Source organism: Lissotriton helveticus, chromosome 7 (assembly GCF_964261635.1).
Source record: "Lissotriton helveticus chromosome 7, aLisHel1.1, whole genome shotgun sequence".
Classification (NCBI taxonomy): Eukaryota; Metazoa; Chordata; class Amphibia; order Caudata; family Salamandridae; genus Lissotriton; species Lissotriton helveticus.
Genome location: NC_136068.1, coordinates 2585665 through 2607569, shown reverse-complemented (window position 1 = coordinate 2607569; position 21905 = coordinate 2585665). Strand labels below are relative to the sequence as shown.

The following is a 21905-nucleotide window of genomic DNA, read 5'->3' as shown; positions in this document are numbered from 1 at the left end:
CAGCCGTGCGGCAGCTAACAAGAGGAAGATGCCCAATGACTTGGCCCCAGCCTTACCGGCCAGTCTCCCCCTCGTAGCTGCTCCTGCGAAATCCCGGTGTGTCCTGCATCTAGCAACCTCAAAACCCCCAGAGGACCTGCCTGCCTTCACTTCCAAAGACTGCTTCTCCCGTGCACACCAGATTTGTTCAACTGCAACCTCTGGCAGCAACCGCAGACCGAGAATCCGCCCCACTCTTCACCCGCTGTCCACGGCTCGAGCTTGAGTGGGCAAACACCACGAGGAGGTCACACCGGCGATCCTGAACCGAGATCCAGCTACCCCTGACCTTTCTCAAGCCTTCAGTCGACGCCTGCAGCCTAAATAAATAAGGCCCTCTAACCCCGACCAGGAGCTGGTAAAGAAGAACGAACTCCAAAAGGCACACCTGCACACGACGCCCCATGGCCTTGTGTGCCCAAACCAACAGTGCCTAACCAACCCCTAACTTCTCAACTTACCTCTCAATGTGGTGGTCGCACCCGGAAGTAATTTGTCTCCCTGCCTGCAGTGCTTTTGCAAACCGGAGGTTCTCTGTTGGAAACAACAGTGCATCCGACCTCGATCCGCACCCTGCACACGGCTGTCCTAGTGCCGCTGAGGGTGCACCTTTGGTGCTAATTTGTTTCCCCCTTTGCCCTGAGCTAAAGTCCAGGGGCCTCATTTATGAAGACCTTGAGCTGCCGGTGCGTCACTTTTTTCCATTCTAAAAGTGATGCACCGGCGGCGCAAGGCCTTCATAAATAAGGCCCTAGGTGCTTTGCTCCCACAACCCAGTAGCCTGCTTGCCAGCAGCCACCAACCGGAGGCCCCCATCCCCCATTCGATAACATTGGGCCCCAGCACTCTGCACCCGGCCGCCCTAGTGCCGCTGAGGGTGTAACAAGGTGCATCACTGACCCTGGGAACCCTTGTTCTAACCCCAGAACCTCGACTCCAAAGACTGATTACTTACCTCCAAACTGATAACCCTATTTTCCTCTATAGGATAATATTGACTGTTTTCCTGTGAACATTTTTGTAGTGTGGAGTTTGAGAACCTAAAGAAATTCTTTAAAATTGCATAAACTAACCAAAAACGATTTTACTTATGGTACCTGTTTTCAAGAAATTTCCCGGAGTAGTCTCTAGTTATAGTAATCTGTGTAAGCCTACTAATCCCAAAAGTTACTTACCTGCTATTTTACTGAAAATCCCATTCAAGTCTATGTACTGTTTTTACAAGTGATTGCATGTCTCTGAAACAATACTGTAAGTCAAACCATAGCACATTTACAATTGCAATTGAACTGTTTTACAATCAGCATTTACTACTGTAAAGTATTTATTGCTTACCTCTGCCAGGCGTGCTTGGTTCTAGAAATAAAATAACTGAAAGAATATTTTTAATACAAAAACAATTGGTCCGAAGTTCAGTCTTTGAGTGTGTGAATTCATCTACTGACTGAGTGTGCAACGAATGCTTTACACTGTCCTCTGATGCTCCTGACTGCTCGACCACTCTACCACAAATAGAGAGTGAGGTGCTATCTACTTTACCTCTGCCTACCTTTGGGGTTCCACAGAACTCTGCGCACACGATACCTGCCTTTGGTACAGTATATACAGAGCCGGCTTCCTACAATCCCGCCTCTCCTGGTGGCCATCTTGCCTCTTGTCCGGGGATGTCTGCCCATCCCTGTTCCTGGCCGCCATCTTGCTTGATGTAACGTGATATTCCTTTTCTGTATTTTAGGGGCTCCTGCAAACATGGTTGTGCACGTCACAGGCCTGAAGACGTTTCCCACCGTGTCCTTGAACACCTTATATCTCACCGACATTCAGGGGACGATTCTACAGCAGCTGCCCCTGAACCGCACCGCGTCGGCCGACACCTTCCGAGCGGTGTCCACCTCTCTGCCCAGGGAGCAGTTCCTGGTCATCATCAATGGAAAGGACGGGGCCCTCAACCCTCTGCAAAGGGTCTCCCCCTCCTTGAACACCGTCTCAGCTTCCAGAGTACAGGTAATGACTGAGGAGGGTCTCACCCTCATGAAACATGAGCTGTGCTTCTAGAGGACAGGTACAGAGGTGAGACACTACAGCTCACCAAAGAGCGTATCCCTCCATGTAACACCGGCTGACTCCATAGCACACATACTACAGTTCAGAGCAGCGTCTCCCTCCATGTAACACCGGCTGACTCCATAGCACACATACTACCGCTCACAGCAGCGTCTCCCTTCCTTAACACCGTCTGACTCCATAGCACACATACTACAGCTCACAGCAGAGCGTCTCCCTTCCTTTACACCGGCTCATTCCATAGCACACACACTAAAGCTCACAGCAGCGTCTCCCTTCCTTACACTGGCTGACTCCATAGCACACATACTACAGCTCACAGCCAGGCGTCTCCCTTCCTTAACACCGGCTGACTCCATAGCACACATACTACAGCTCACAGCAGCGTCTCCCTTCCTTAACACCGTCTGACTCCATAGCACACATACTACAGCTCACAGCAGCGTCTGACTCCATAGCACACATACTACCGCTCACAGCAGCGTCTCCCTTCCTTAACACCGTCTGACTCCATAGCACACATACTACAGCTCACAGCAGCGTCTCTCTTCCTTAACACCGGCTGACTCCATAGCACACATACTACGGCTCACAGCAGCGTCTCCCTCCTTGTAACACCGGCTGACTCCACAGCACACATACTACAGCTCACAGCAGTGTCTCCCTTCCTTAACACCGTCTGACTCCATAGCACACATACTACAGCTCACAGCAGTGTCTCCCTTCCTTAACACCGTCTGACTCCACAGCACACATACTACAGCTCACAGCAGAGCGTCTCCCTTCCTTTACACCGGCTCATTCCATAGCACACACACTAAAGCTCACAGCAGCGTCTCCCTTCCTTACACTGGCTGACTCCATAGCACACATACTACAGCTCACAGCCAGGCGTCTCCCTTCCTTAACACCGGCTGACTCCATAGCACACATACTACAGCTCACAGCCAAGCGTCTCCTTTCCTTAACACCGGCTAACTCCATAGCACACATACTACAGCACACAGCAGAGCGTCTCCATTCCTTACACCGTCTGACTCCATAGCACTTATACTACAGCTCACAGCAGCGTCTCTCTTCCTTACACCGTCTGACTCCATAGCACACATACTACAGCTCACAGCAGCGTCTCCCTTCCTTCACACCGGCTGACTCCATAGCACACATACTACAGCTCACAGCAGCGTCTCCCTTCCTTAACACCGGGTGACTCCATAGCACACATACTACAGCTCACAGCAGCGTCTCTCTTCCTTACACCGTCTGACTCCATAGCACACATACTACAGCTCACAGCAGCGTCTCTCTTCCTTAACACCGGCTGACTCCATAGCACACATACTACAGCTCACAGCAGCATCTCCCTTCACTTAACACCGGCTGACTCCATAGCACACATACTACAGCTCACAGCAGCATCTCCCTTCACTTAACACCGGCTGACTCCATAGCACACATACTACAGCTCACAGCAGCATCTCCCTTCACTTAACACCGGCTGACTCTATAGCACACACACTACAGCTCACAGCGGAGCGTCTCCCTTCCTTAACATTGGCTGACTCCGTACCACACATACTACAGCTCACAGCAGCGTCTCCCTTCCTTAATGCTGGCTGTCTCCATAGCACACATACTACAGCTCACAGCAGAGCGTCTCCCTTCCTTAACATTGGCTGACTCCGTACCACACATACTACAGCTCACAGCAGCGTCTCCCTTCCTTAATGCTGGCTGTCTCCATAGCACACATATTACAGCTCACAGCAGAGCGTCTCCCTTCCTTAACACCGGCTGACTCAATAGCACACATACTACAACTCACAGCAGCGTCTCCCTTCCTTAACACCGGCTGACTCCATAGCACACATACTACAACTCACAGCAGCGTCTCCCTTCCTTAACACCGGCTGACTCAATAGCACACATACTACAACTCACAGCAGCGTCTCCCTTCCTTAACACCGGCTGACTCCATAGCACACATACTACAGCTCACAGCAGCGTCTCCCTTCCTTAACACCGGCTGACTCCATAGCACACATACTACAGCTCACAGCAGCGTCTCCCTCCTTGTAACACCGTCTGACTCCATAGCACACATACTACAGCTCACAGCAGCGTCTCCCTTCCTTAACACCGGCTGACTCCATAGCACACATACTACAGCTCACAGCAGCGTCTCCCTCCTTGTAACACCGGCTGACTCCACAGCACATATACTACAGCTCACAGCAGAGCGTCTCCCTTCCTTTACACCGGCTCATTCCATAGCACACACACTAAAGCTCACAGCAGCGTCTCCCTTCCTTACACTGGCTGACTCCATAGCACACATACTACAGCTCACAGCCAGGCGTCTCCCTTCCTTAACACCGGCTGACTCCATAGCACACATACTACAGTTCAGAGCAGCGTCTCCCTTCCTTAACACCGGCTGACTCCATAGCACACATACTACAGCTCACAGCAGCGTCTCCCTTCCTTACACTGGCTGACTCCATAGCACATATACTACAGCACACAGCAGAGCGTCTCCCTTCACTTAACACCGGCTGACTCCATAGCATACATACTACAGCTCACAGCAGCGTCTCCCTTCACTTAACACCGGCTGACTCTATAGCACACACACTACAGCTCAGAGCAGCGTCTCCCTTCCTTAACACCGGCTGACTCCATAACACACATACTGCAGCTCACAGCAGAGCGTCTCCCTTCACTTAACACCGTCTGACTCCATAGCACACATACTACAGCTCACAGCAGCGTCTCCCTCCTTGTAACACCGTCTGACTCCATAGCACACATACTACAGCTCACAGCAGCGTCTCCCTTCCTTAACACCGGCTGACTCCATAGCACACATACTACAGCTCACAGCAGCGTCTCCCTCCTTGTAACACCGGCTGACTCCACAGCACACATACTACAGCTCACAGCAGAGCGTCTCCCTTCCTTTACACCGGCTCATTCCATAGCACACACACTAAAGCTCACAGCAGCGTCTCCCTTCCTTACACTGGCTGACTCCATAGCACACATACTACAGCTCACAGCCAGGCGTCTCCCTTCCTTAACACCGGCTGACTCCATAGCACACATACTACAGTTCAGAGCAGCGTCTCCCTCCTTAACACCGGCTGACTCCATAGCACACATACTACAGCTCACAGCAGCGTCTCCCTTCCTTACACTGGCTGACTCCATAGCACATATACTACAGCACACAGCAGAGCGTCTCCCTTCACTTAACACCGGCTGACTCCATAGCATACATACTACAGCTCACAGCAGCGTCTCCCTTCACTTAACACCGGCTGACTCTATAGCACACATACTACAGCTCAGAGCAGCGTCTCCCTTCCTTAACACCGGCTGACTCCATAACACACATACTGCAGCTCACAGCAGAGCGTCCCCTTCACTTAACACCGTCTGACTCCATAGCATACATACTACAGCTCACAGCAGCGTCTCCCTTCACTTAACACCGAATGACTCCATAGCACACATACTACAGCTCACATCAGAGCGTCTCCCTTCCTTAACACCGTCTGACTTCATAGCACACATACTACAGCTCACAGCAGAGCGTCTCCCTTCCTTCACACCGGCTGACTCGATAGCACACATACTACAGCTCACAGCAGAGCGTCTCCCTTCCTTCACACCGGCTGATTTGATAGCACACATACTACAGCTCACAGCAGCATCTCCCTTCACTTAACACCGGCTGACTCCATAGCACACTTACTACAGCTCACTGCAGCGTCTCCCTTCACTTAACACCGAATGACTCCATAGCACACATACTACAGCTCACATCAGAGCGTCTCCCTTCCTTAACACCGTCTGACTTCATAGCACACATACTACAGCTCACAGCAGAGTGTCTCCCTTCCTTCACACCGGCTGACTCGATAGCACACATACTACAGCTCACAGCAGAGCGTCTCCCTTCCTTCACACCGGCTGACTCGATAGCACACATACTACAGCTCACAGCAGCGTCTCCCTTCAATTAACAGCGGCTGACTCCATAGCACACATACTACAGCTGACAGCAGTGTCTCCCTTCACTAAACACAGTCTGACTCCACAGCACACATACTACAGCTCACAGCAGAGCGTCTCCCTTCCTTTACACCGGCTAACTCCATAGCACACATACTACAGCTCACAGCAGAGCGTCTCCCTTCCTTTACACCGGCTAACTCCATAGCACACACACTAAAGCTCACAGCAGCGTCTCCCTTCCTTTACACCGGCTCATTCCATAGCACACACACTAAAGCTCACAGCAGCGTCTCCCTTCCTTACACTGGCTGACTCCATAGCACACATACTACAGCTCACAGCCAGGCGTCTCCCTTCCTTAACACCGGCTGACTCCATAGCACACATACTACAGCTCACAGCCAAGCGTCTCCCTTCCTTAACACCGGCTAACTCCATAGCACACATACTACAGCACACAGCAGAGCGTCTCCATTCCTTACACCGTCTGACTCCATAGCACTTATACTACAGCTCACAGCAGCGTCTCTCTTCCTCACACCGTCTGACTCCATAGCACACATACTACAGCTCACAGCAGCGTCTCCCTTCCTTCACACCGGCTGACTCCATAGCACACATACTACAGCTCACAGCAGCGTCTCTCTTCCTTAACACCGGCTGACTCCATAGCACACATACTACAGCTCACAGCAGCGTCTCCCTTCCTTAACACCGGGTGACTCCATAGCACACATACTACAGCTCACAGCAGCGTCTCTCTTCCTTACACCGTCTGACTCCATAGCACACATACTACAGCTCACAGCAGCGTCTCTCTTCCTTAACACCGGCTGACTCCATAGCACACATACTACAGCTCACAGCAGCGTCTCCCTTCACTTAACACCGGCTGACTCCATAGCACACATACTACAGCTCACAGCAGCATCTCCCTTCACTTAACACCGGCTGACTCCATAGCACACATACTACAGCTCACAGCAGCATCTCCCTTCACTTAACACCGGCTGACTCCATAGCACACACACTACAGCTCACAGCGGAGCGTCTCCCTTCCTTAACATTGGCTGACTCCGTACCACACATACTACAGCTCACAGCAGCGTCTCCCTTCCTTAATGCTGGCTGTCTCCATAGCACACATACTACAGCTCACAGCAGAGCGTCTCCCTTCCTTAACATTGGCTGACTCCGTACCACACATACTACAGCTCACAGCAGCGTCTCCCTTCCTTAATGCTGGCTGTCTCCATAGCACACATATTACAGCTCACAGCAGAGCGTCTCCCTTCCTTAACACCGGCTGACTCAATAGCACACATACTACAACTCACAGCAGCGTCTCCCTTCCTTAACACCGGCTGACTCCATAGCACACATACTACAACTCACAGCAGCGTCTCCCTTCCTTAACACCGGCTGACTCAATAGCACACATACTACAACTCACAGCAGCGTCTCCCTTCCTTAACACCGGCTGACTCCATAGCACACATACTACAGCTCACAGCAGCGTCTCCCTTCCTTAACACCGGCTGACTCCATAGCACACATACTACAGCTCACAGCAGCGTCTCCCTCCTTGTAACACCGTCTGACTCCATAGCACACATACTACAGCTCACAGCAGCGTCTCCCTCCTTGTAACACCGGCTGACTCCACAGCACACATACTACAGCTCACAGCCAGGCGTCTCCCTTCCTTAACACCGGCTGACTCCATAGCACACATAATACAGTTCAGAGCAGCGTCTCCCTTCCTTAACACCGGCTGACTCCATAGCACACATACTACAGCTCACAGCAGCGTCTCCCTTCCTTACACTGGCTGACTCCATAGCACATATACTACAGCACACAGCAGAGCGTCTCCCTTCACTTAACACCGGCTGACTCCATAGCATACATACTACAGCTCACAGCAGCGTCTCCCTTCACTTAACACCGGCTGACTCTATAGCACACACACTACAGCTCAGAGCAGCGTCTCCCTTCCTTAACACCGGCTGACTCCATAACACACATACTGCAGCTCACAGCAGAACGTCTCCCTTCACTTAACACTGTCTGACTCCATAGCACACATACTACAGCTCAGAGCAGCGTCTCCCTTCCTTAACACCGGCTGACTCTATAGCACACACACTACAGCTCAGAGCAGCGTCTCCCTTCCTTAACACCGGCTGACTCCATAACACACATACTACAGCTCAGAGCAGCGTCTCCCTTCCTTAACACCGGCTGACTCCATAACACACATACTACAGCTCACAGCAGCGTCTCCCTTCACTTAACACCGGCTGACTCTATAGCACACACACTACAGCTCAGAGCAGCGTCTCCCTTCCTTAACACCGGCTGACTCCATAACACACATACTACAGCTCACAGCAGCGTCTCCCTTCACTTAACACCGAATGACTCCATAGCACACATACTACAGCTCACATCAGAGCGTCTCCCTTCCTTAACACTGTCTGACTCCGCTGCACACATACTACAGCTCACAGCAGAGCGTCTCCCTTCCTTCACACCGGCTGACTCGATAGCACACATACTACAGCTCACAGCAGCATCTCCCTTCACTTAACACCGGCTGACTCCATAGCACACTTACTACAGCTCACTGCAGCGTCTCCCTTCACTTAACACCGAATGACTCCATAGCACACATACTACAGCTCACATCAGAGCGTCTCCCTTCCTTAACACCGTCTGACTTCATAGCACACATACTACAGCTCACAGCAGAGCGTCTCCCTTCCTTCACACCGGCTGACTCGATAGCACACATACTACAGCTCACAGCAGAGCGTCTCCCTTCCTTCACACCGGCTGACTCGATAGCACACATACTACAGCTCACAGCAGCGTCTCCCTTCAATTAACAGCGGCTGACTCCATAGCACACATACTACAGCTGACAGCAGAGCGTCTCCCTTCACTTAACACAGTCTGACTCCGCAGCACACATACTACAGCTCACAGCGGAGCGTCTCCCTTCACTTAACACAGTCTGACTCAGCTGCACACATACTACAGCTCAAAGCCGAGCGTCACCCTTCATTTAGCACCGTCTGACTCCATAACACACATACTACAGCTCAAAGCAGAGGGTCTCCCTTCATTTAACACCACCTGTCTCCGTTGCACACATACTACAGTTTACAGCAGCGTCTCCCTTCCTTAACACCGGCTGACTCCATAGCACACATACTACAGCTCACAGCAGCGTCTCCCTTCACTTAACACTGGTTGACTCCATAGCACCCATACTACAGCTCACAGCAGCATTTCCCTTCACTTAACACGGCTGACCCCATAGCACACACACTACAGCTCACAGCAGAGCGTCACCCTTCCTTAACGACGGCTGACTCCATAACACACATACTACAGCTCACAGCAGCAACTCCCTTCCTTAACACTGTCTGACTCCATAGCACACACACTACATCTCACAGCAGAGCGTCTCCCTTCCTTAACTTCAGCGGAGTCCATAGCACACGTACTACAGCTCACAGCAGCGTCTCCCTTCACTTAACACCGCTGACTCCATAGCACACATACTACAGCTCACAGCAGAGCGTCTCCCTTCCTTCACACCGGCTGACTCGATAGCACACATACTACAGCTCACAGCAGCGTCTCCCTTCTCTTAACACTGTCTGACTCCATAGCACACACACTACAGCTCACAGCGGAGCGTCTCCCTTCACTTAACACAGTCTGACTCCGCTGCACACATGCTACAGCTCAAAGCAGAGTGTCTCCCTTCATTTAACACCACCTGTCTCCGTTGCACACATACTATAGCTTACAGCAGCGTCTCCCTTCAATTAACAGCGGCTGACTCCATAGCACACATACTACAGCTCACAGCAGCGTCTCCCTTCCTTAACACCGTCTGACTCCGTAGCACACATACTACTGCTCACAGCAGCGTCTCCCTTCCTTACACCGGCTGACTCCATAGCACACATACTACAACTCACAGCAGCGTCTCCCTTCCTTCACACCGGCTGACTCGATAGCACACATACTACAGCTCACAGCAGAGCGTCTCCCTTCCTTCACACCGGCTGACTCGATAGCACACATACTACAGCTCACAGCAGCGTCTCCCTTCAATTAACAGCGGCTGACTCCATAGCACACATACTACAGCTGACAGCAGAGCGTCTCCCTTCACTTAACACAGTCTGACTCCATAACACACATACTACAGCTCACAGCAGCGTCTCCCTTCACTTAACACAGTCTGACTCCATAACACACATACTACAGCTCAAAGCAGAGGGTCTCCCTTCATTTAACACCACCTGTCTCCGTTGCACACATACTACAGTTTACAGCAGCGTCTCCCTTCCTTAACACAGTCTGACTCCATAACACACATACTACAGCTCACAGCGGAGCGTCTCCCTTCACTTAACACAGTCTGACTCCATAACACACATACTACAGCTCAAAGCAGAGGGTCTCCCTTCATTTAACACCACCTGTCTCCGTTGCACACATACTACAGTTTACAGCAGCGTCTCCCTTCCTTAACACCGGCTGACTCCATAGCACCCATACTACAGCTCACAGCAGCATTTCCCTTCACTTAACACGGCTGACCCCATAGCACACACACTACAGCTCACAGCAGAGCGTCACCCTTCCTTAACGACGGCTGACTCCATAACACACATACTACAGCTCACAGCAGCAACTCCCTTCCTTAAAACTGTCTGACTCCATAGCACACACACTACAGCTCACAGCAGAGCGTCTCCCTTCCTTAACACAGTCTGACTCGATAGCACACATATTAAAGCTCACTGCAGAGCGTCTCCCTTCCTTAACTTCAGCGGAGTCCATAGCACACGTACTACAGCTCACAGCAGCGTCTCCCTTCACTTAACACCGCTGACTCCATAGCACACATACTACAGCTCACAGCAGAGCGTCTCCCTTCCTTCACACCGGCTGACTCGATAGCACACATACTACAGCTCACAGCAGCGTCTCCCTTCTCTTAACACTGTCTGACTCCATAGCACACACACTACAGCTCACAGCGGAGCGTCTCCCTTCACTTAACACAGTCTGACTCCGCTGCACACATGCTACAGCTCAAAGCAGAGTGTCTCCCTTCATTTAACACCACCTGTCTCCGTTGCACACATACTATAGCTTACAGCAGCGTCTCCCTTCAATTAACAGCGGCTGACTCCACAGCACACATACTACAGCTCACAGCAGCGTCTCCCTTCCTTAACACCGTCTGACTCCGTAGCACACATACTACTGCTCACAGCAGCGTCTCCCTTCCTTACACCGGCTGACTCCATAGCACACATACTACAGCTCACAGCAGCGTCTATCTTCTTTACACCGTCTGACTCCATAGCACACATACTACAGCTCACAGCAGCGTCTCCCTTCCTTAACACAGCTGGCTCCATAGCACACTTACTACAGCTCACAGCAGAGTGTCACCCTTCCTTAACGACGGCTGACTCCATAGCATACATACTACATCTCACAGCAGAGCGTCTCCCTTCCTTAACACCGGCTGACTCCATAGCACACATACTACAGCTCACAGCAGCGACTCCCTTCCTTAACACTGTCTGACTCCGCTGCACACATACTACAGCTCAAAGCAGAGCATCTCCCTTCATTTAACACCGTTTGACTCCATAACATACATACTACAGCTCAAAGCAGAGCGTCTCCCTTCATTTAGCACCACCTGTCTCCGTTGCACACATACTACAGCTCACAGCAGCGTCTTCCTTCAATTAACAGTGGCTGACTCCACAGCACACATACTACAGCTCACAGCAGAGCGTCTCTCTTCCTTAACACCGTCTGACTCCATAGCACACATACTACAGCTCAGAGCAGCGTCTCCCTTCCTTACACCGGATGACTCCATTGCACATATACTACAGCTCACAGCAGCGTCTCCCTTCCTTAACGACGGCTGACTCCACAGCACACATACTACAGCTCATAGCAGCGTCTCCCTTCACTTAATACGGCTGACTCCATAGCACACTTACTACAGCTCACAGCAGCGACTCCCTTCCTTAACGACGGCTGACTCCATAGCACACATACTACATCTCCCGTATTGATTACCTCTTCTTAAGTAAATCTGTAGCTCAACATGTGCTCCACTCCGAGATAGGATCTATTTTAATATCTGATCATGCCCCAGTTTTTGTTAATTTTGATTTGATACGTTTCGTCCTTATTCAGGTAGAAAGCTTTTTAACAATTCCTTATTGTGGACCCTAACTTCTCTAGTCAATTCAGTTCTTTTGCCTCAGAATTTTTTTCCATTAACTCTACCCAGATTCTCCCGCTGCAATGATTTGGGACCCTTTAAGGCGGCTGCTCGAGGCTTTACAATGAATCTCGTCTCACAAAAGAAATAATCTTTTGAGATACAAACTGCTCAATTACTTAATTAAATCAAACAATTAGAGTATAGTTTTTATCACTCCTTCACTCAATCTTCTTTAAATGATCTTATCGATGCCAAGCTCACTTTTAATAGACTATCGACAGAAGCCCCTTCTTCATACCTTTTAAAAAGCAGTGCTCATTATTACCGTGGCCAAAATAAAATGAGGAACATTTTGGCTAATTACCTAAAAAGAAAGAAAGAACTAGAATATACTCTTTACAGAGTGCTACTGGATCCCCTTTATCTAAGGACAATGATATTTTAAATTAATTTGTTTCCTTTTATAACAACTTATATACCCCAGAGACTCAACCAGCTCAAGCAGATTTATCCTCATATTTTAATCTATTAATCCCCCTCACTCTCAGCATATTCATTTTGACTCTTTGGAATTCGATATCACCTTAGTAGAAATTACCCATGCGATATTGTTTCTACGATGAGGAAAGGCCCCTGGACCCGATGAATTTTATGAATATTTTGCTAACCTCCTTCTTCCAAATCTTTTACTTTTATTTAATTCTTTTATTACAAATGGTTCGTCTCATGGTACTTTTCAAGAAGCTATGATATGTTTAATCTCAAAAGACAATAAATACCCTACCCTTTGTAAAAACTATAGTGCAATTTATTCTGTCAATACTGATTATAAGATTTTTGCTAAAATGTTAGCTCTATGCATCGACCCTATCCTAACTGAAGTTATCGGACCTGTACAATCCGGTTTTGTGAAGGGCAGTTTATCTTCTGATAACTCTCGAGTCTTTTTTAACATTCTTAGCCAAGCTTCCTCAGACTACCCTAGTGCTGCTGTAGCTTTAGGTGCTGAAAAGGCATTCGACAAGATTGGCTGGGATTTTTTGTTTCATGCCTTAAAATGGATAGGTTTTCCCCCTAAAATGATTTCCTTAATTTCACTTTTATATTCAGGTCCCACAGCTTCTATTTTTGCTAATGGTAAAGTCTCAGATTATTTTTCTCTTCTTAGAGGGGTGTGACAAGGGTGTCCTTTATCACCTTTATTATTTGTAATAGCATTAGAACCCTTTCTAACTAAGATAAGAGAAGATGCTCAGATTTCTGGATTTCAGCTTAGTTCACATCAGGTTAAAATGTCTGTTTACGCAGACAATGGGGTATATTATCAAGGGGTTTATCTCCGCTTTTTTGGCTTTAAAAGCCAAGAAAGCGGAGATAAAATTATCTCCCTATTACCAAGCTGTCGCTAACACCAGTTAGTGACAGCTAATAGGAGATAGCGACCATCTTGGGCCCCGCTTTGCATGTCAGTGATATTTATCACTAATGACATGCAAAGTGGGCGTGCCAAGATGTTAGCGACTGGAAACAGTCGCTAACATCGCTATCTCCTATTACCAACTTTTGGAGATATTCGCGCTAAGCGCGAATATCTCCAAAAGCTAACACCTGCCCTGAGAGTTCTTCACCATGTTATCCAATGGGAGGTGGATAACATGGCTAAGAGCATTTGCTCGATAATGCATGAATATCGCTGACTTTTCAGCGATATTCATGCATTGCGGCCGTTTTTTATCGCATTTGCGATAAACCTTGCTAATAGCAAGGTTTATCTGCGATAAAAATCGCCGATGTGCGGCGATAATTTTTGTCTCTAAACAAGTTAGAGACAAAAATTATCGCTAGTTGTTGATAATATACCCCAATATGCTCTTATACTGTTCCAATCTGGATACGTCTGTCCCTCCTTTCCTTCATCAGGTTGATATTTTTTCTCAATTATTGGGATACCGCCTTAACCCGGATAAACGTGAAGTTCTACCTCTGAATGTCCTACGTCTTAAGCATTATTTTCCCCCAACAGGTTTTTCCTGGCAACCTTCTTAGGTCAAATATCTTTGCTTATGGTTCCTCTCCATCCATTTGAGAAACTTTAAAATTACATTTTGATTAAATTAGCAAGACATTAAATGATACTATTGCACGTTGGCAACCTCTTTTTCTCTCTTGGTGGGGCCAATTAGATTCCATTAAGACGATGCGCACCCCCTTGAATTTATATATTCTTTCTATGATTTCTGTGCATATTCTAGAATATTATTTTTAGACAATTGCTTCTCTTTTAATTACATTTCTTTGGAAAAATAAATCTCCTCGCATAGCCTTGTCCTTCTTAAAAAAGGACAAATATACTGGAGGCCTTACATTTCCAGACTTCAAATCCTATCATTCAGATTTTTCTCTAAACCAAGCTTCCCACTGGTTTTCCTCAGCTTGCCCCACTCATCCCCCAGTTTGGATTTCTATAGAAGAATTTCTAATCTCCCCATTTACTTTTCATGAAATTCTTGCTTTCTCCAACAACCTCTCCTTTTCACGTTCTTCCATCATTTCTTACACTCATAAGATTTTAACTCCTCTCATACCTTCCTCTTACCCTTCATCTTCTTCTCTTTTTCATCAACCTATCTGGCATAATACATCATTATGTATTAAAAACCATCCAGTTTACTAGAAATCCTGTCCTAAGTTTGTCTTCAGTTTGTCTTAAGCTTAAGTCTGTCTTAAGTCTGTCTTAAGTTTGTCTTAAGTCAGTCTTAAGTCTGTCTTAAGTCTATCTTAAGTCTGTCTTAAGTTTGTCTTAAGTCAGTCTTAAGTCTGTCTTAAGTCTGTCCTAAGTATGTCTTAAGTCTATCTTAAGTCTGTCTTAAGTTTGTCTTAAGTCAGTCTTAAGTCTGTCTTAAGTCTATCTTAAGTCTGTCTTAAGTTTGTCTTAAGTCTGTCTTAAGTCTGTCTTAAGTCTGTCCTAAGTCTGTCTTAAGTCTGCCCTACTGCTTTTGGTATTCACAGAAGGCATTTAGTATTAGTAAAGTTAGGATTTTGTCTTAAGTTTGACTTAAGACAGACTTAAGACAGACTTAAGACAGACTTAAGACCAACTTAAGACAGACTTAAGACAAAATCCTAACTTTACTACTACTAAATGCCTTCTGTCAATACCAAAAGTAGTAAGTTTAGGATTTTGTCTTAAGTTAGTTTTGTGAATCGGGCCCCTTGTCACCTCAGGGGCCGCAAACATCATCAAATTTTAAGCTATTAGATTTGTTATTGGCTGTAGCTTTTCACCTAACCCCTTGCATGCGCCGCAAATTATCATGCTGTGTGGGGGATTTACATAGTGGGTGGGATTCGGACGGCCCCCGGCCGTTGTGAGCACACGCCCACTGTGACGCATGACTGTCGGGGGCTGTCATGAGCATGCAAAGGGTTAATAACTTCAAATTGGAAACAGGCAGATAAAGTTACTTTCAGAGCAGGGGGAATACTGTACGTTTCCATCACAGACTTGATACCAACTATGTCACCCCTATTTCTTTAGCTATTAAAAGAGATCTTTTGTGGCTTCCGCTTACTAAATATTTATCTTGGTCCGCTTCTAATGTTGTAAATGCTTCAGATGAGGTTAAGAAACTGCCGTAAATACACCTTTTTGTCTTTAACTTCTAAGATATTGTTGTTCATGCCTATATGTTTTATATTTAATTTACATTGTGATTTTAATTCCCTAGGTTTTATTGTGCTTACAGTGTTTAACTTTATATCATGTTGTTTCTTCAACAACAAAAAATATTGAAAGTTGATATTATCTTGTTTCAGCTCTGGTCCCTTCACCTTTGCTTTTCTCTTTTCCTCTCCTTCCTTTTATGCGCACAGCATGACTGTTATATCTGTTGTATTTCCGTATACTTTTATATTTCCAATGGTAACTGAGATTTGCTAAACTCTGATGTATTGCTGTGTCTTTCTTCTGACTCTCAATAAACTCAAAATAACATAAAAAAGAGATGACCTCTGACCCGGCGGCCATCGGGGCAGTTTCTTTCCATGTACTGCCGGCATCGGCTTTGATGGCCAATCACAAAACAGTTTTTGTTTTTCAGAACCAAACTCCCAAAGCGGCCATGTTTCGGCCATGTTTGGCCAGCGATCCCTGCTCATGCAGACATACTCACTCCTCTCTCTCTTCCAGCTGCTGAACTCCCTCACGGCCCTCTACCCCGGGGAGAAGTATGAGATCCCCTTCATGGTGACCAACAGCGGCCCAGGCTCCAGCTTCAACATCATCGTCCAGGGCGGGAAAGACTTTGTCTCCGACTATCAGCCGCGCAGGTACGTGACCACGTGCCAGGACGCGCGCTCTGCCTTTTCACCATTGTTCCAAATCCTTGCTCTTGCTGCAGCTCACTGTCTTCTCTTGGCCCTCCAGCGCCACCCTGCTCCCCAACCAGTCGGTGAATGGCATCGTGACCCTGAACCTGCCCGCCAGCACCCCGCCGGGCACCGTCCTGACGCTCACCGTCCAATCAGAGACCCCCGACAAGTCTGACTTCAACTACGACTTCCTCCAGCTGGCAGTCAGCCAGAAGGTAACCTCGGAGGGTGAGGGTCCGCCCCCACTTCTGTCGGGTCAGGCACGACCCTAGCACCGTGGAGCACAGCATCACACAACAAAGCATAAGCAACCATAACATAACACAGCGCAGCATACCACAACATAACACAATGCATAACCAACCTACCCTAGGCAGGGCTGGGCACACACCTGCTCAGCGCCAGGATACCCTCGGGGGTGAATAACCAACCTACCCTAGGCAGGGCGAGGCACACACCTGCTCAGCGCCAGGATACCCTCGGGGGTGAATAACCAACCTACCCTAGGCAGGGCAAGGCACACCTGCTCAGCTCCAGGATACCCTCACAGGGGATTAACCAACCTACCCTAGGCAGGGCGAGGCACACCTGCTCAGCGCCAGGATACCCTCCGGGGTGATTAACCAACCTACCCTAGGCTGGGCGAGGCACACCTGCTCAGTGCCAGGAGACTGCTGCGAGTGACAATGCGCGTTTACAAATACACATAGTGCAGCATAACAAAACGTAACATAAAATAACATAACATACCATATTACATAACACAACACAATGCAACACAACATAACATACCCCTGCCCTGCAAAGCTCGCCTGCTTTGCTCGGACGGGTAACACTGCTTCGGTGCCAGTGAGCCCACCCCGTCCTCACATAGAGTATTGTAACCTTAACGCGCCCTCAGGACGCGTCTAGGAGGGTTGTGTATGTTTACTTTTCTGTGAGGCTCATCCGATGCACAAACAAAGCGGCTAGAAGCCCATCCTGGACAGCTGCTTCCAGATGTTGTCTATTTATGTTATGCCTTCAGCTCTTATATGATTTCCTCTTATGTAACCCTATGTCCTTGTACCTCAGCCTGTGATGTTTTTGTCTGTTACTTTAATGAGTGATATCACGTCTTTTTCTTATATTATGTCATGTATTGCTTTGTAATTTACTATCAATGTGATCATTTGTCTCCAGCTTTTGTATGTGGTCCCAGGTTCAACAAGGTTCTCTCGTGTTTTTTATCTCACCCATGTTACTTCCTGTGGCTTTACACTGCTCTGTATTGTGCTATGTTCTCTCCTGTGATGTTCACTGCTCTGTATTGTGTTAGGTTCTCTCCTGTGATGTACACTGCCCTCTTATTCTGTTCCATAGTGAATACCTGTTTTTTGCCTCGTGTCTTATGTTCTGTATCTCATGATATGACACAAATTGTTATCCTGTTTTGCTATCTCTAGTTGTGTTATCTTGTGGAGGATTGCCTTGTGTTGTTGTGTAAATGTATATTCATGAGACGCCTCGCCACCGAAGCTTCGAAGCGCCATATGGTGCTTTAAACACCTGCAGCAGTGGGCGGGGGTTCGGGAGGGTGGAGGGTGAGGTAAAGTTTGCAATAAGTGCTGTTTGATTTGATTCAAATGATTCTAAAGCGCTGCCTGCCCGCAGGCCTCTGGGCGCTAGCTTGCTTCTACCTCCTTCAACGTTTCCACCAGGAGAGGGACAGCTTCAGGGCGCTGAGGACATCCTAGTTTTTAGGTGCTTGTGAAAGCAGAGAAAGTTGTCTTGACCTTTAAGAGAAAAGGGCAGAGCATTTCACAAACTGTATGTGGAGTCTACAAACTGCGACCCCCCAATGTCACTTTCTTGAATCAATCCCAGATGTAGGGGAGGCTGATCGCGGTGGGGACGACCGGGGGGCTCCGTGCAGCGCTTCTTGTGCCAGGCAGAGCGCCTCGAAGGCCAGCGAAGCGCCCTACGACCACCTACGACATGGAGGGTGTAGGGCTGTGCACTCACGGTGGGGGGCATCGAGGGTGTAGGGCTGTGCACTCACGGCGGGGGGCATTGAGGGTGCAGGGCTGTGCACTCACGGCGGTGGGCATTGAGGGTGCAGGGCTGTGCACTCACGGCGGGGGGCATCGGGGGTGTAGGGCTGTGCACTCACGGCGGGGGGCATTGAGGGTGCAGGGCTGTGCACTCACGGCGGGGGGCATTGAGGGTGCAGGGCTGTGCACTCACGGCGGGGGCATGGAGGGTGTAGGGCTGTGCACTCACGGCGGGGGGCATGGAGGTTGTGGGGCTGTGCACTCACGGCGGGGGCATGGAGGGTGTGGGGCTGTGCACTCACGGCGGGGGGCATTGAGGGTGCAGGGCTGTGCACTCACGGCGGGGGCATGGAGGGTGTAGGGCTGTGCACTCACGGCGGGGGGCATGGAGGTTGTGGGGCTGTGCACTCATGGCGGGGGCATGGAGGGTGTAGGGCTGTGCACTCACAGCAGGGGCGTGGAGGGGGTAGGGCTGTGCACTCATGGCGGGGGGCATGGAGGGTGTAGGACTGTGCACTCACAGCAGGGGCGTGGAGGGGGTAGGGCTGTGCACTCATGGCGGGGGGCATGGAGGGTGTAGGACTGTGCACTCACGGCGGGGGGCATGGAGGGTGTGGGGCTGTGCACTCATGCTGGGGGGCATGGAGGGTGTAGGGCTGTGCACTCATGGCGGTGGGTATCAAGGGTGTAGGGCTGTGCACTCATGGCCGGAGGGGGCATTGAGGGTGTGCACTCATGACTGATCACGGGGGATTAGCGCACTTTATAAATTCTGTTTGATTTTTTCGATTGGTTGACTTGGAGGTATTCCACCAACACATTTCACCCAGCAGGAGGCTCCAAACAGACACCTCCCAAGGCACCTCAAAGACACCTCCAGACATCTCCCAGACATCTCTCAGACACCTCTCAGACACCTCTCAGAGACCTCCCAGACATCTCCCAGACACCTTCCAGACACCTCTCAGTCACCTCCCCAGACACCTCCCAGACACCATCCAGACACTTCCCAGACACCTCTCAGACACCTCCCAGACACCTCCCAGACTCCTCCCAGACACCTCTCAGACACCTCCCCAGACACCTACCAGACACCTCTCAGACACCTCCTAGACACCTCTCAGACACCTCCCAGACATCTCCCAGACATCTCCCAGACATCTCCCAGACACCTCTCAGACACCTCTCAGACACCTCTCCAGACACCTCCCAGACACCTCTCAGATACCTCCCCAGACACCTCCCCAGACACCTCCCAGACACCTCTCAGACACCTTCCAGACACTTCCCAGACACCTCTCAGACACCTCCCAGAACACCTCACAGACACCTCCCCAGATACCTATCAGACACCTCTCAGACACCTCCCAGACACCTCTCAGACACCTTCCAGACACTTCCCAGACACCTCTCAGACACCTCCCAGAACACCTCTCAGACACCTCCCCAGATACCTCTCAGACACCTCCCAGACACCTCCCTGACACCTCCCAGACACTCCCCAGACACCTCTAAAACACCTCCCAGACACCTCCCAGACACCTCCAAGACACCTCTCAGACACCTCTCAGACACCTTCCAGACACCTCCCAGACACCTCCCAGACACCTCTCAGACACCCCTCAGACACCTCTCTTACACCTCCCAGACACCTCTCTGACATCTCCCAGACACCTCTCAGACACCCCTAAGACACCTCTCCGACACCTCCCCAGACACCTCCCCAGATACCTCTCAGACACCTCTCAGACACCTCTCAGACACCTCCCCAGATACCTCTCAGACACCTCTCAGACACCTCCCAGACACCACTCCGACACCCCTCCGACACCTATCAGACACCTCTCAGACACATGCTAGACATCTCTCAGACATGTCCCCAGACACCTCCCAGACACCTTCCAGGCACTGCCCAGACACCTCTCAGACACCTCCCAGACACCTCCCAGACACCTCCCCAGACACCACTCAGACACCTCCCAGACACCTCCCAGACACCTCTCAGACACCTCCCAGACATCTCTCAGAAACCTCTCAGACACCTCTCAGACACCTCCCAGACACCTCCCCAGACACCACTCAGACACCTCCCAGACACCTCTCAGACACCTCCTCAGACACCTCCCAAACTCCTCTGACACCTCCCCAGACACCACTCAGACACCTCCCCAGACACCTCCCAGACACGTCTGACACCTCTCAGACACCTCTCAGACACCTCCCAGAAACCATCTCAGACACCTCCCCAGACACCTTCTAGACACCTCTCTGAATCCTTCCAGACACCTCTCAGACACCTCCCAAACACCTCCCCAGACACCACTCAGACACCTCCCAGACACCTCTCAGACACCTCTCAGACACCTCTCAGACACCCCTCAGACACCACAAAGACACCTCCCAGACACCTCCCCAGACACCTCTCAGAAACCTCCCTAGACACCTCTCAGACACCTCCCCAGACACCACTCAGACACCTCCCAGACACCACTCAGACACCTCCCCAGACACCACTCAGACATCTCCCCAGACACCACTCAGACACCTCCCAGACACCACTCAGACACCTCCCCAGACACCTCCCAGACACCTCTGACACCTCCCCAGACACCTCCCAGACACCACTCAGACACCTCCCAGACACCTTATAGACTCCTCTCAGAATCCTTCCAGACACCTCTCAGACACCTCCCAGACACCTCCCCAGACACCTCTCAGACACCTCCCCAGACACCACTCAGACACCTCCCAGACACCACTCAGACACCTCCCCAGACACCTCCCAGGCACCTCTGACACCTCCCAGACACCTCTCAGACACCTCCCAAGACACCTCCCAGACACCTCTGACACCTCCCCAGACACCTCCCAGACACCACTCAGACACCTCCCAGACACCTTATAGACTCCTCTCAGAACCCTTCCAGACACCTCTCAGACACCTCCCCAGACACCTCTCAGACACCTCCCCAGACACCACTCAGACACCTCCCAGACACCACTCAGACACCTCCCAGACACCTTATAGACTCCTCTCAGAACCCTTCCAGACACCTCTCAGACACCTCCCAGACACCTCCCCAGACACC

The 21905-nt window shown here is 49.9% G+C and overlaps 1 protein-coding gene across 1 annotated transcript in view; it reads left to right on the top strand.

The window, feature by feature from the left end:
* The window catches only part of LOC144767921 (von Willebrand factor A domain-containing protein 7-like), a 210301-nt gene that overhangs the window by 139856 nt on the left and 48540 nt on the right, over nt 1-21905 (top strand). Inside the window, exons 14-16 of the mRNA XM_078651260.1 lie at nt 1775-2043; nt 16602-16741; nt 16839-16998. Of these exons, the coding sequence (XP_078507386.1) occupies nt 1775-2043; nt 16602-16741; nt 16839-16998 (569 nt within the window). The remainder of the gene's footprint in view (nt 1-1774; nt 2044-16601; nt 16742-16838; nt 16999-21905) is intronic.